Raw genomic sequence first — 11,677 nt, forward strand, 5'->3', positions numbered from 1 at the left:
TATATATATATATACACACACACACACACACACACACACACTTTACTATTAAAAGTGGTTCTGTGTATTTCTTGTGTCAAATCATTTGTGGAATGAGTTTATATTAATAAATAACTAGGCCATGCTTGATGGCTGACGCCTGTAATGCCAGCACTTTGGGAGGAAGAGGCAGGCGGATCGCTTGAGCCTAGGAGTTTGAGACCAGCCTGGCCAACATGATGAAATCCCGTCCCTACAAAAAAAAAAAAAAAAAGGCAGGCATGGTGACATGTACTTGTAGTCCTAGCTACAAGCTGAGGCGGGAGGATCATCTGAGCCCGGACGTCAAGGCTGCGGTGAGCTGTTACTATGCCACTGCACTCCAGCTCCAGTTTGATAAGAGAGAGACCATGTCTCTAAATAAATAAGAGTTGCATCGTAGCTTTCAAAGAATAATACAGAACCTGATTCAAACACTTTGCTTCTTCAGAAACCATGGGTGCTGGGAGCGACATCTTGAACAACAGAATTTTGGGTGAACGAGAATTGGGTACTGAAATTTACCATAAACAGTGGAACTACTTAAGACCTTTTACTCAACAAATGGACTCACTGTAGTCTCCTAATCTTTAAATTCCTTGAGGTGAGAACCGTGTCTCATTCACCACTGTCATTCAGTGCCTAGTTACACCATGCTCATTCTGAAAGAATACCTTAAGTTGGCTGGGTGTGGTGGCTCACACCTGCAATCCCAGCACTTTGGGAGGGCGAGGCAAGCAGATCACCTGAAGTCAGGAGTTCGAGGCCAGCCTGGCCAACATGGTGAAACTCCATCTCTACTGAAAAAAAAAAAAAAGAAAAAAAAAAGGCCGGGCGCGGTGGCTCACGCCTGTAATCCCAGCACGCTGGGAGGCCGGGGCGCGCGGATCACGAGGTCAGGAGATTGAGACCATCCTGGCTAACACAGTGAAACCCCGTCTCTACTAAAACACACAAAAAATTAGCCGGGCTTGGTGGTGGACGCCTGTAGTCCCAGCTACTTGGGAGGCTGAGGCAGGAGAATGGCGTGAACCCGGGATGCGGAGCTTGCAGTGAACCGAGATTGCGCCACTGCACTCCAGTCTGAGCGACAGAGTGAGACTCCACCTCAAAAAAAAAAAAAAAAAAAAAAATTAGTGGGACATGGGACGTGGTGGCAGGTGCCTGATATCTCAGCTACTCAGGAGGCTAAGGCAGGAGAATCGCTTGAACCCAGGAGGCAGAGGTTGTAGTGAGCCGAGATCGCACCGTTGCACTCCAGCCTGGGAACAAGAGTGAGACTTTGTCTCCAAAAAAAAAAGGAATACCTTAAGTTTATAACCTAAGATTTCCTTACACTTTAAGTCAGTGTTCTTAAAAATCACTTTAATACACAATTTAGAAATATCTTTCCTGGGAAATGAGAATTTCACTTAAAGAAAAAAAACACAGCTCTCTTTTTTTGGTACATACGATTCTTGCTGCAGACATGCTGCATGGCCCAAACTGCCCATAGCTGGACTCCCGGTGTTGTGAAACATCCAAGTAATGGGAAGAATGGATTAAAGGACCTAAGGGTTCAAAAGAAAAGAATCAAAGTTACATCCCATACTTAGCGTAATTCCCTAAAGCAGTGATTCCTAAACTTTTCATTTTCAACATTTTATCCTATTATATTTCGACTAATATAAATGAGCTATAGAATATCTTTTCTTTGTCTTAACCATTTCAGAGAAGACTGCATTCAGATATGATTCAGTACAGAAGATGGAAGGTGATTAGAACATGGTACTTACTAAAAGAGAAAAAATTTTTCCTAAAGCACTTTTTTACTCTTAAAGATACACATTTGTTGGGAGGCCAAGACAGGCAGATCACAAGGTCAGGAGATCGAGACCATCCTGGCTAACACGGTGAAACCCCATCTCTACTAAAAAAAAAAAAAACAAAAAAAAAACTAGCCGGGTGAGGTGGCGGGTGCCTATAGTCCCAGCTACTCGGGAGGCTGAGGCAGGAGGATGGCGTGAACCCGGGAGGCGGAGCTTGCAGTGAGCTGAGATCCGGCCACTGCACTCCAGCCTCCAGGACAGAGTGAGACTCCGTCTCAAAAAAAAAAAAAAAAAAAAAGATACACATTTGAAGATAAGTAGACCTTGGTTTGGAAACTAAGAAATACAGAAATTAGGTGATAACTAACTAGTAGAACACTATGAAAAAGATGTATAATTATCCCTTCTATTTTCTACTGGTCTGAATAAAAATACATAGAACGTGCTGGGCGCGGTGGCTCACGCCTGCAATCCCAGCACTTTAGGAGGCTGAGGAGGGCGGATCACGAAGGCAGGAGATCGAGACCATCCTGGCTAACACAGTGAAACCCTGTCTCTACTAAAATACAAAAAACTTAGCCGGGAGTGGCGGCGGGCGCCTGTAGTCCCAGCTACGTGGAAGGCTGAGGCAGGAGAATGGCGTGAACCTGGGAGGCGAAGCTTGCAGGGAGCCGAAATCACACCACTGCATTCTGGCCTGGGCTACAGAGGGAGGCTCCGTCTCAAAAAAAAAAAAAAAAAAAGGTAGGACATAAGTTGGGGAAGGAAAAAAATGTTGGCAACATCAGCATTTACGAACCAAACAAAAAAAATAAGTTGAATAAAAATTAAATACTTCAGGTAATTAGTAATTTAATTATCAAGTTATCCAATTACAAAGAGTTAGGCATCCAGTATCCACTTTCTTTATTTTGTTACTTATTTTTATCATTTATTTATTTATTTATTTACTTGAGACAGGGTCTTGCTCTGTTGCTCAGGCTGGAGTGCAGTAAGGTGATCTCAGGTCATTGCAGCCTCAACCTCCCAAGCTCAAGCGATCCTCCCACCTTAACCTCCCAAGCAGCTTAGACTACAGGGATGTGCCACCACAACTAGCTAATTTTTTATTTTTTGTTGAGACAGGGTCTCACTGTGTTGTCCAGGCTAGTCTCAAACACCTGAGCTCAAGTGATCTAACTGCCTTGGCCTTCCAAAGTGGTGGGACTACAGGTGCATGCCATCATGCCTAGGTCTTTTTATTTTTTAGTAGAGATGAGGTCTCATTATGATGCCTAGGCTAGTCTCCAACTCTTGAACTCAAGTGATACTACCACCTCAGTCTCTCAGAGTGTTGGGATTATAGGTGTGAGCTACTATGCCAGGCCCAGTATGCACTTTAATAAATTATTACAAATTGTTTCCCCAACCAAATCTGGTGTTACTCCTTTTTTTTTTTTTTTTTAAGAGTCTCATTCTGTCACCCAGGCTGCAGTGCAGTGGCACCATCTCGGCTTACTGCAACGTTCATCTCCCAAGTTCAAGCGATCCTCATGCCTCAGCCTCCCAAGTAGCTGGAATTACAGGTGTGCACCACCATGCCCCACTAACTTTGTTTTTTCATTAGAGACAGGGGTTTCAACATGTTGGCCAAGCTGGTCTCGAACTCCTGGACTGCAGTGATCCACCCACCTCAGCCTCCCAAAGTGCTGGGCTTACAGGCGTGAGTCACAACACCCGGCCAGAATCTGGTCTTCTTCTAATTCCTTCAATGTGTCATTTTATTTTAGACCTTCCTGCATTAATACAATGCTTTTTCTTCCTAAAAATCTCCTGCCTCTCCTTATCTTTCAACACTCAGGTCACAACTCACTTCCTCTGAAAGGTGTGTGCGTGTGTGTATGTGTGTGTATGTATTTACATTTGGAGTCTTGCTCTGTCACCCAGGCTGGAATGCAGTGATGCAGTCATAGCTCACTGCAGCCTCAAACTCCTGGGCTCAAGTGATCCTCCCACCTCAGTTTCCTGAGTACTGGGACTACAGGTACATGCTACCCCACTCGGCTTCACCTTTAATTTCATAACATTCTATGGACATCTAGCATAACGGTGTTTTATCTGATCCACATTTGATCTCCCTCACAAGGATATAAAATTCTTGTGTGCAGACACCATGTCTTTGTTCATCTTTGAATTTCAAGAGCACAGAACAAATTCCTAGCACTTGCCTTCAACAGATGTGAAATGAAGGAAACATGAAGTATGATAGGTGGAAGAAAAAAGTCAAAATACTTTGCTTCTTTTAAAGCCAATACTTTTGGCTGGGTGTGGTGGCTCACGCCTGTAATCCCAGCACTTAGGGAGGCCCAGGCAGGCAGATCACTTGAGGTCAGGAGTTCAAGACCAGCCTGGCCAACATGGTGAAACCTCATCCCTACTAAAAATACAAAAATCAGCCGGGCATGGCAGCGAGCGCCCGTAATCCCAGTTACTCAGGAGGCTGAGGCAGGGGAATTGCTTGAACCCGGGAGGTGGAGGTTGCAGTGAGCCAAGATCATGCCACTGCACTCCCGCTGTGGTGATGGAGTGAAACTCTGTCTCAAAATAAATAAATAAATAACCAACCAATACTGAGGTGCCTGAGGGAAAACACATGTATCTAGTAGGAATGACTCTTAGGAATGATCTCTAGACTAGGTTACTGGTTTACTGTTAATTATGATACTAATTACCTGTATGCTACCATCTCGCACTCTGGAGTTGGCCATTTCAAAATAGCTGAATGCTGGAAGACAAAAGACACACAAGAAATGATTACAATATTTATTTAGCACTGCATTATTTACTACATTATGAGGCTTTCATAGTTTAACCACTATGAATGTCTTTTGTTGGCATGAATGACCCTACCAAATCATCCAGCAGGGAATTCCTCTGGCTACGACTCAATGTCCAAGCTTGTTCACCTCTGGATATTAAATGTGCAATAATTCCAGCTGCAAAGTAACTGACTTCCACTTCCACACTGTGTAGAAGACTACTGATGTGGTCTATAAAATCTTTCCACATTAATTCAGAATGCAATTCTTGTACTTCAGCTATATTGTTCTGGAAAAAAAAAGAAGATATAAAAATTAATGTAATACATATAGTAAATGGTTAAGATAACGGTTTTTGGCCCGAGGTGCGGTGCTCAAGCTTGTAATCCCCAGCATTTGGGAGACCGGAGACGGGCCGGATCCACGATGGGTCAGGCAGATCGAGACCATCCTGGGCTTAAACACAGTGAACCCCGTCTCTACAAAAAAATATCAAAAAGCTGGCCGGGCGCGGTGGCGCTCAAGCCTGTAATCCCAGCACTCTTGGGATGGCCGAACGGAGCGGATCACGAGGTCAGGATCGATCAGACCATCCTGGCTAACACGGATGAAACCCCGTCTCTACTAAAAATACAAAAAAATTAGCCGGGCGAGTGCGGGCGCCGTGTCCAGTCCCAGCTACTCCGGAGCTGAGGACAGGAGAATGTTAAACCTGGGAGCGGGACTTTCAGTGAGCCCTGAGAATCTGGCCATTGCACTCCAGTCTGGGCCACAGAGCAAGACTCTGCCTCAAAAAAAAAAAACAAAAAAAAAAACAAACAAACAAACAAACAAAATACAAAAAGCTAGCCAGGCGAGGTGGCGGGCGTCTGTAGTCCCAGCTACTCGGGAGGCTGAGGCAGGAGAATGGCATAAACCCGGGAGGCGGAGCTTACAGTGAGCTGAGATCCAGCCACTGCACTCCAGCCCGGGCGACAGAGCAAGACTCCGTCTCAAAAAAAAAAAAAAAAAAAAGATAACGGTTTTTAGGCCCTGGACAACAGGCAATTCAGGAAGGTGAGAGAAAAGTACTTCCCCGAGAGAAAGTATTCAAATGAGGGCAGTTTAAAGACTGCAATGAAGGTAAGAGGAAGCCAAAGAGAAAGTAGTAGTTTTGTTGAAACAGAGATCATAGTTCAGGGTGGTGAAGCAGCGAAACTCTGTAGAACGGAGTGCTGGAAAAGACAAAGCTCCACACTCAAAGACAGAGCACACATGACCTGCACCCCAAATCTCTGGCTGAGTAATGACAAGGATGAAACTCCAGGAGGCTAGGAAAGGAACTACCAGAAAGTAGTACATGAACAAATCCCAAAGTCACACAGGGATAGGAGTAGTTCACATTTCCACCAGCCAGACTCAAGAGACCTCATGATAAGCAAAGTATTTGATAGTAATAGGGCTAAATTACATATGATCCGTAGGGTAAAGTCTGATAAGACGCCACTCTAACAAAACAAATAAACAGGGCTGGGTATGGTGGCTCATACCTGAAAGGTCAGGAGTTTAAGACTAGCCTGGCCAACATGAAGAAAGCCCGTCTCTACTAAATATACAAAAATTAGCCAGGTGTGGTGGTGCACACCTGTAATCCCAGCTACTTGGGAGGCTGAGGCACGAAAATCACTTAAACCCAGGAGGCAGAGGTTACAGTGAGCTGAGATCGCACCACTGCACCCCAGCCTAGAACACAGAATGAGACACCATCTCAAAACAAACCAAAAAGGCTGGGCACAGTGGCTCACGCCTGTAATCCCAGCACTTTGGGAGGCTGAGGCAGGCGGATCACCTGAGGTCAGGAGTTCGAGACCATCCTGGTCAACATGGAGAAACGCCGTCTCTACTAAAAAAACAGAAAAATTAGTTGGGCGTGGTGTCATGTGCCTGTAATTCCAGCTACTTGGGAAGCTGAGGCAGGAGAATTGCTTGAACCTGGGAGGCGGAGGTTGCAGCGAGTAGAAATCGTGTCACTGCACTCTAGCCTGGGCAACAGAGCGAGACTCTGTCTCACAAAAAAAATAAAATAAAATAAAATAACACATAAACAAGCTTTAAGAGGAGCAACTTGATCTGCAAGTAACTGCATGCAAGAACAAAGTATAAGACTCTTTAGAGAAAAATAATAAAACCTAGCAATCACCAATTTACATTTCACAAGGACCAGCATCCAATAAAAAAATTACCAGACATACAAAGGGGCAGAAAAATATGATTCATAACCAGGAGAAAAATCAATCCATAGAAATGGACTAAAAAATAACAGAGATAATAGAATTAGCGGACAAGGACTTAAAGCAGCTATTATAAATATTATAAATATAATTCCAGATGAAATGCAGACATAAACATGAAGGGAGAAAATGAAGACATAAGAAAGACCTAAATGTAACTTAAAAAGCTAAATATCTGAAAAGCAAAATATAATGGATGAGATTAACAGCAGATGAGATGCTTCCGGAAAAACAATCAGTGGACTAAACAACAGAGAAATAAAAAGCATCTATGGCAGGGCATGCTGGTTCACACCTGTAATCCCAGCACTTTGGGAGGTTGAGGTGGGAGGATCACTTCAGACCAGGAGTTCAAAACCAACCTGGGCAACATAGGGAGACCCTGTCTCTATTCACACACACAAAAAGAAATAGAAACCATCCAAATCAAAGTACAGAAGAAAAAATCAAACTGGGGAAAAAAGCCAATAGAGGAGTTTTGGGACCTGTAGGCTAATGTTAAGTCCAACATGCTTATAACTGAAGTCATAGAAGAAGCAGAGAGTAGAGAGGGTATGAAAAAACATATTTGAAGAAATAATGGCCAAATTTTTACAAAATGTGATAAAAATTATAAATCCAAAGATTCAACAGAAAAAAAGTGTCCACTTAGACTTCAATAGCCAACCAAAAATTTATCATTCAAAAAATCAAAGCAAAATAAAAAACTTTGTTAGGTAAACAACACCAGAGTGAAAAGTCATTGCCAGCACACCTATAGGATAATAAATATAAAAAAAGAATAGAATGAGAGGCCAGGCGCGGTGGCTCAAGCCTGTAATCCCAGCACTTTGGGAGGCCGAGACGGGCGGATCACGAGGTCAGGAGATAGAGACCATCCTGCCTAACACAGTGAAACCCTGTCTCTACTAAAAAAATACAAAAAACTAGCCGGGCGACTGTAGTCCCAGCTACTCGGGAGGCTGAGGCAGGAGAATGGCATAAACCTGGGAGGCGGAGCTTGCAGTGAGCTGAGATCCGGCCACTGCACTCCAGCCTGAGCGACTAGCGAGACTCTGTCTCAACAACAACAACAAAAAGAATAGAATGAGAAATGTGAGTAAATATGAAAATAAATTTCTCTTTTTCTTTTTTTTTTTGAGATGGAGCCTTGCTCTGTCGCTCAGGCTGGAGTGCAATGGCAGGATCTTGGCTCACTGCAACCTCCACCTCCTGGATTCAAGTGATTCTCCAGCCTCAGCCACCGAGTAGCTGGGATTACAGGCAGCCACCACCATGACCGGCTAATTTTTTTTATTTTTAGTAGAGATGGGGTTTCGCCATGTTGACCAGGCTGGTCTCGAACTCCTGACCTCAGGTGATCTGCCCGCCTTGGCCTCCCAAAGTGTTGGGATTACAGGCGTGAGCCACTGTGCCCGGCCAATTTCTCATTTTTAAATTGAAGATTGATGAGCACTCCTGCTTCTGGCCATGGTGGAGTAAAAACAGTCAGATTTAAACATCTGCCTGAAACAACTGAAAAATCCAAATAAACATGAAAAAACAATTCTCAAGATACTGGCCACAAGCAACAAAGGACACTGACTCTTAGTGTCCTTTACTAGATGGAAAACAAAGTGAGCTACTGCCTTGAAAAAGTTTCCAGGCTGTAGCACAGGGATACAGGCCTGAAAGAGAGCTCAGTAGACTGAACAGAGTAGGAGATAAGGTGAACAGTCCACAGAAATGAAGGTAACTCACAGGACAGAACACCAGGGAGAAGAGAACTTGCAAATAAAGTGAGTCCAGCGATCTGCAGAGTCCCACTCCATTCAGCAGAGTAATGATAACAAAATGAACACAAGGAAGCTACCTGAGGGCAGGAAAAGAACCATCTAAAGAGTCAGAGAAAAGTGCGTAGTGCTCACAGAGGGCTGCTTGTTCTCATCACCCAGCATAGAAAAACCTTTCATTCACAAGGCACTGGGTAGAGTCCTCAGGAATGTCTTGTTTCAGTAGTAGAGAATAATTAGCCCTAGCCTGACCACTGCTCTGGAACCTCCTAATAAATCATAAAAAGCAAGACCCACAGTGATCAAAATGTTTAAAAGTAAGGTAACTGCATCCCAGAACAAAGTTCAAGAACAGTCATAGAAAAACAAAAATATTCAGCAACCAAGAAGGTAAAATTCATAATGTCTAGCATTCAATCAAAAACTACCAAGCAGGATGGGAGAAAATATTTGCAAGTTATATATCTGGTAAGGGATTAATATCCAGAATATATAGAGAACTCCTAAAATACAACAACAGAAAACAAACACCCCAATTTAAAAATGGACATAGGAATTGAATAGATATTTCTCCGAAGAAGATATACAAATGGCCTATAAACCCGTACAAATATACTCAACACCACTTATAATTAGAGAAATGCAAATAAAAACTACAAGATACTATCTCACACCCATTAGAATGGCTACTATTAAAAAAAAAAAAAAAAACAGAAAATATCAAGTGGTGCGAGTGTGGAGAAATGGGAACCCTTGGACACTATTGGTGGGAATGTAAAACGGTACAGCTGCTGTGGAAAACAGTATGGTAGTTCTTCAAAATTTAAAAATAGAATTATCACATGATACAGTAATTCTATTTCTGGAACTATACCCCACAAAATTCAAAGTAGAGTCTTAAAGACATATTTGTGAGCACAGTGACTCACACCTGTAATCCCAGCACTTTGGGAGGCTGAGGCAGGTGAATCACCTGAGGGGAGTTCGAGACCAGCCTGACCAACAGGGAGAAACCCCGTCCTACTAAAAATACGAAATTAGCCAGGCATGGTGGCGCATGCCTATAATCCCAGCTGCTCAGGAAGGCTGAGGCAGAAGAAGTGCTTGAACCCGGGAGGCGGAGATTGTCGTGAGATATCTGGGCACTCATCTTCATAGAAGCATTATTCACAATAGCAAAACCATGGAAGCAACCCAAGTGTCCAACAAATGGATGGATAAGGAAAATGTGGTCTATACATACAATGAAATTTTTTCTTTTTTTTGAGACGGAGTCTCACTCTCACCCAGGCTGGAGTGTAGTGGCACAATCTCAGCTCACTGCAAGCTCCGCCTCCTGGGTTCATGCCATTCTCCTGCCTCGGCCTCCCGAGTAGCTGGGACCACAGGCGCCCGCCACCACACCTGGCTAGTTTTTTGTATTTTTAGTAGAGATGGGGTTTCACCATGTTAGCCAGGACGGTCTCGATCTCCTGACCTCATGATCTGCCCACCTCGGCCTCCCAAAGTGCTGGGATTACAGGCGTGAGCCACCGCGCCCGGCCTATATATACAATGAAATTCTGACATACACTACAACATGGATGAACCATGAGGACAATACTGTAAGTGAAGTAAGCTAGTTACAAGACAAATACTGTATGATTCCACTTACATGAAGTAATTAAGGAGTTAAACTCATAGAGACAGAAACCAGAATGGTGGTTATGAGGGGCTGCAGAGAGTGGGGGAATAGAATAGTATTTTTTAATGGTTACAGACTTTCAGTTTTACAAGATGAAAGCAGTTACAGAGGTAAGTGGTAGTGATGGTTCTACAACATTATGAACGTATTTATTACCACTGAACAATACACTTAAAAACGGTTAAGACGGTAAATTTTACGTTGTTTACCACAATTTAAAAAATAATAATTTTTTTAAAAAGTAAATTAAAACCTAAGTATGCCAAGTTTCAGGAAAACACAACTCATAATGAGGAGAAGAATCACTCAAAATGGACCCTGAACTGACATAGATACTAAGTAAAACTAGCCAATTAGGATAAAGAGTTATTAAAAATGTATTTCATATATTCAAAAAGTAGGAACACGGAAGATACAAAAAACACCTAAATTGAACTTGTAGAGATGAAAATGACAATATCTAAGATGAAAAAATATACTAGATGGCATTATAGCAGATTAGATATTGCAGATGAGAAAAATTATGGAACTGAAGGCATAGCAAGGGAAACTATCCAAACGGAAACACACAGAATACAAAAGAACAAAAACATTAAAGAGCATCTGTGAGCTGTGGGACAATGTCAGGCAGCTTAATATGTGCAAATTAGAGTCTCCAAAGGACTCCAATGTGGGGAGAAGGGCTGCAAATTTTTTTTTAGGGAAATGGGCAGGTCACAGTGGCTTACTCCTATAAGCCCAGCACTTTGGGAGGGTAAGGTGAGAGAACTGCTTGAGGCCAGGAGTTTGAGACCAGCCTGGACAATACAGCAAGATCCAATCTGTACAAAAAAATACTTTGAAGAAATAATGGCTAAAAACTTTCCAAACTTGATGAAAACTATAGACCTATATATCTGAGAAGCTCAATAAATCCCAAATATAGGAAACATGAAGTTAATTGCATCAAGACACGTATAATCAAATATTCAAAATTGTTACCAATCTTAAATCATTTTTTTCTTCTTTTGAGATGGAGTTTCGCTCTTGTTGCCTAGGCTAGAGTACAATGGCACAATCTTAGCTCACTACAACCTCCGCCTCCTGGGTTCAAGGAATTCTCCTGTCTCAGCCTCCTGAGTAGCTGGGATTACAGGCGTCTGCCACCATGCCCAGCTAATTTCTGTTATTTTTAGTAGAGATGGGGTTTTGCCATATTGGCCAGGCTGGTCTCGAACTCCTGACCTTAGGTGATCCACCCGACTTGGCCTCCCAAAGTGCTGGGATTACATGCGTGAGCCACCGCTTCCAGCCAACTAATCTTAAATCTTTTTTTTTTTTTTTTTTT

At 42.9% G+C, this 11,677-nt stretch overlaps 1 protein-coding gene across 1 annotated transcript in view; it reads right to left on the reverse strand.

The window, feature by feature from the left end:
• Positions 1-11,677, reverse strand: part of ZYG11B (zyg-11 family member B, cell cycle regulator) — a 102,781-nt gene that overhangs the window by 5,363 nt on the left and 85,741 nt on the right. Inside the window, exons 10-12 of the mRNA XM_017874590.1 lie at positions 4,716-4,913; positions 4,538-4,590; positions 1,471-1,568 (exon numbers count right to left, since the gene is read on the reverse strand). Of these exons, the coding sequence (XP_017730079.1) occupies positions 1,471-1,568; positions 4,538-4,590; positions 4,716-4,913 (349 nt within the window). The remainder of the gene's footprint in view (positions 1-1,470; positions 1,569-4,537; positions 4,591-4,715; positions 4,914-11,677) is intronic.

The sequence above is a fragment of the Rhinopithecus bieti genome, unplaced genomic scaffold (assembly GCF_001698545.2).
Source record: "Rhinopithecus bieti isolate Rb0 unplaced genomic scaffold, ASM169854v2 scaffold_7684, whole genome shotgun sequence".
Taxonomy (NCBI): Eukaryota; Metazoa; Chordata; class Mammalia; order Primates; family Cercopithecidae; genus Rhinopithecus; species Rhinopithecus bieti.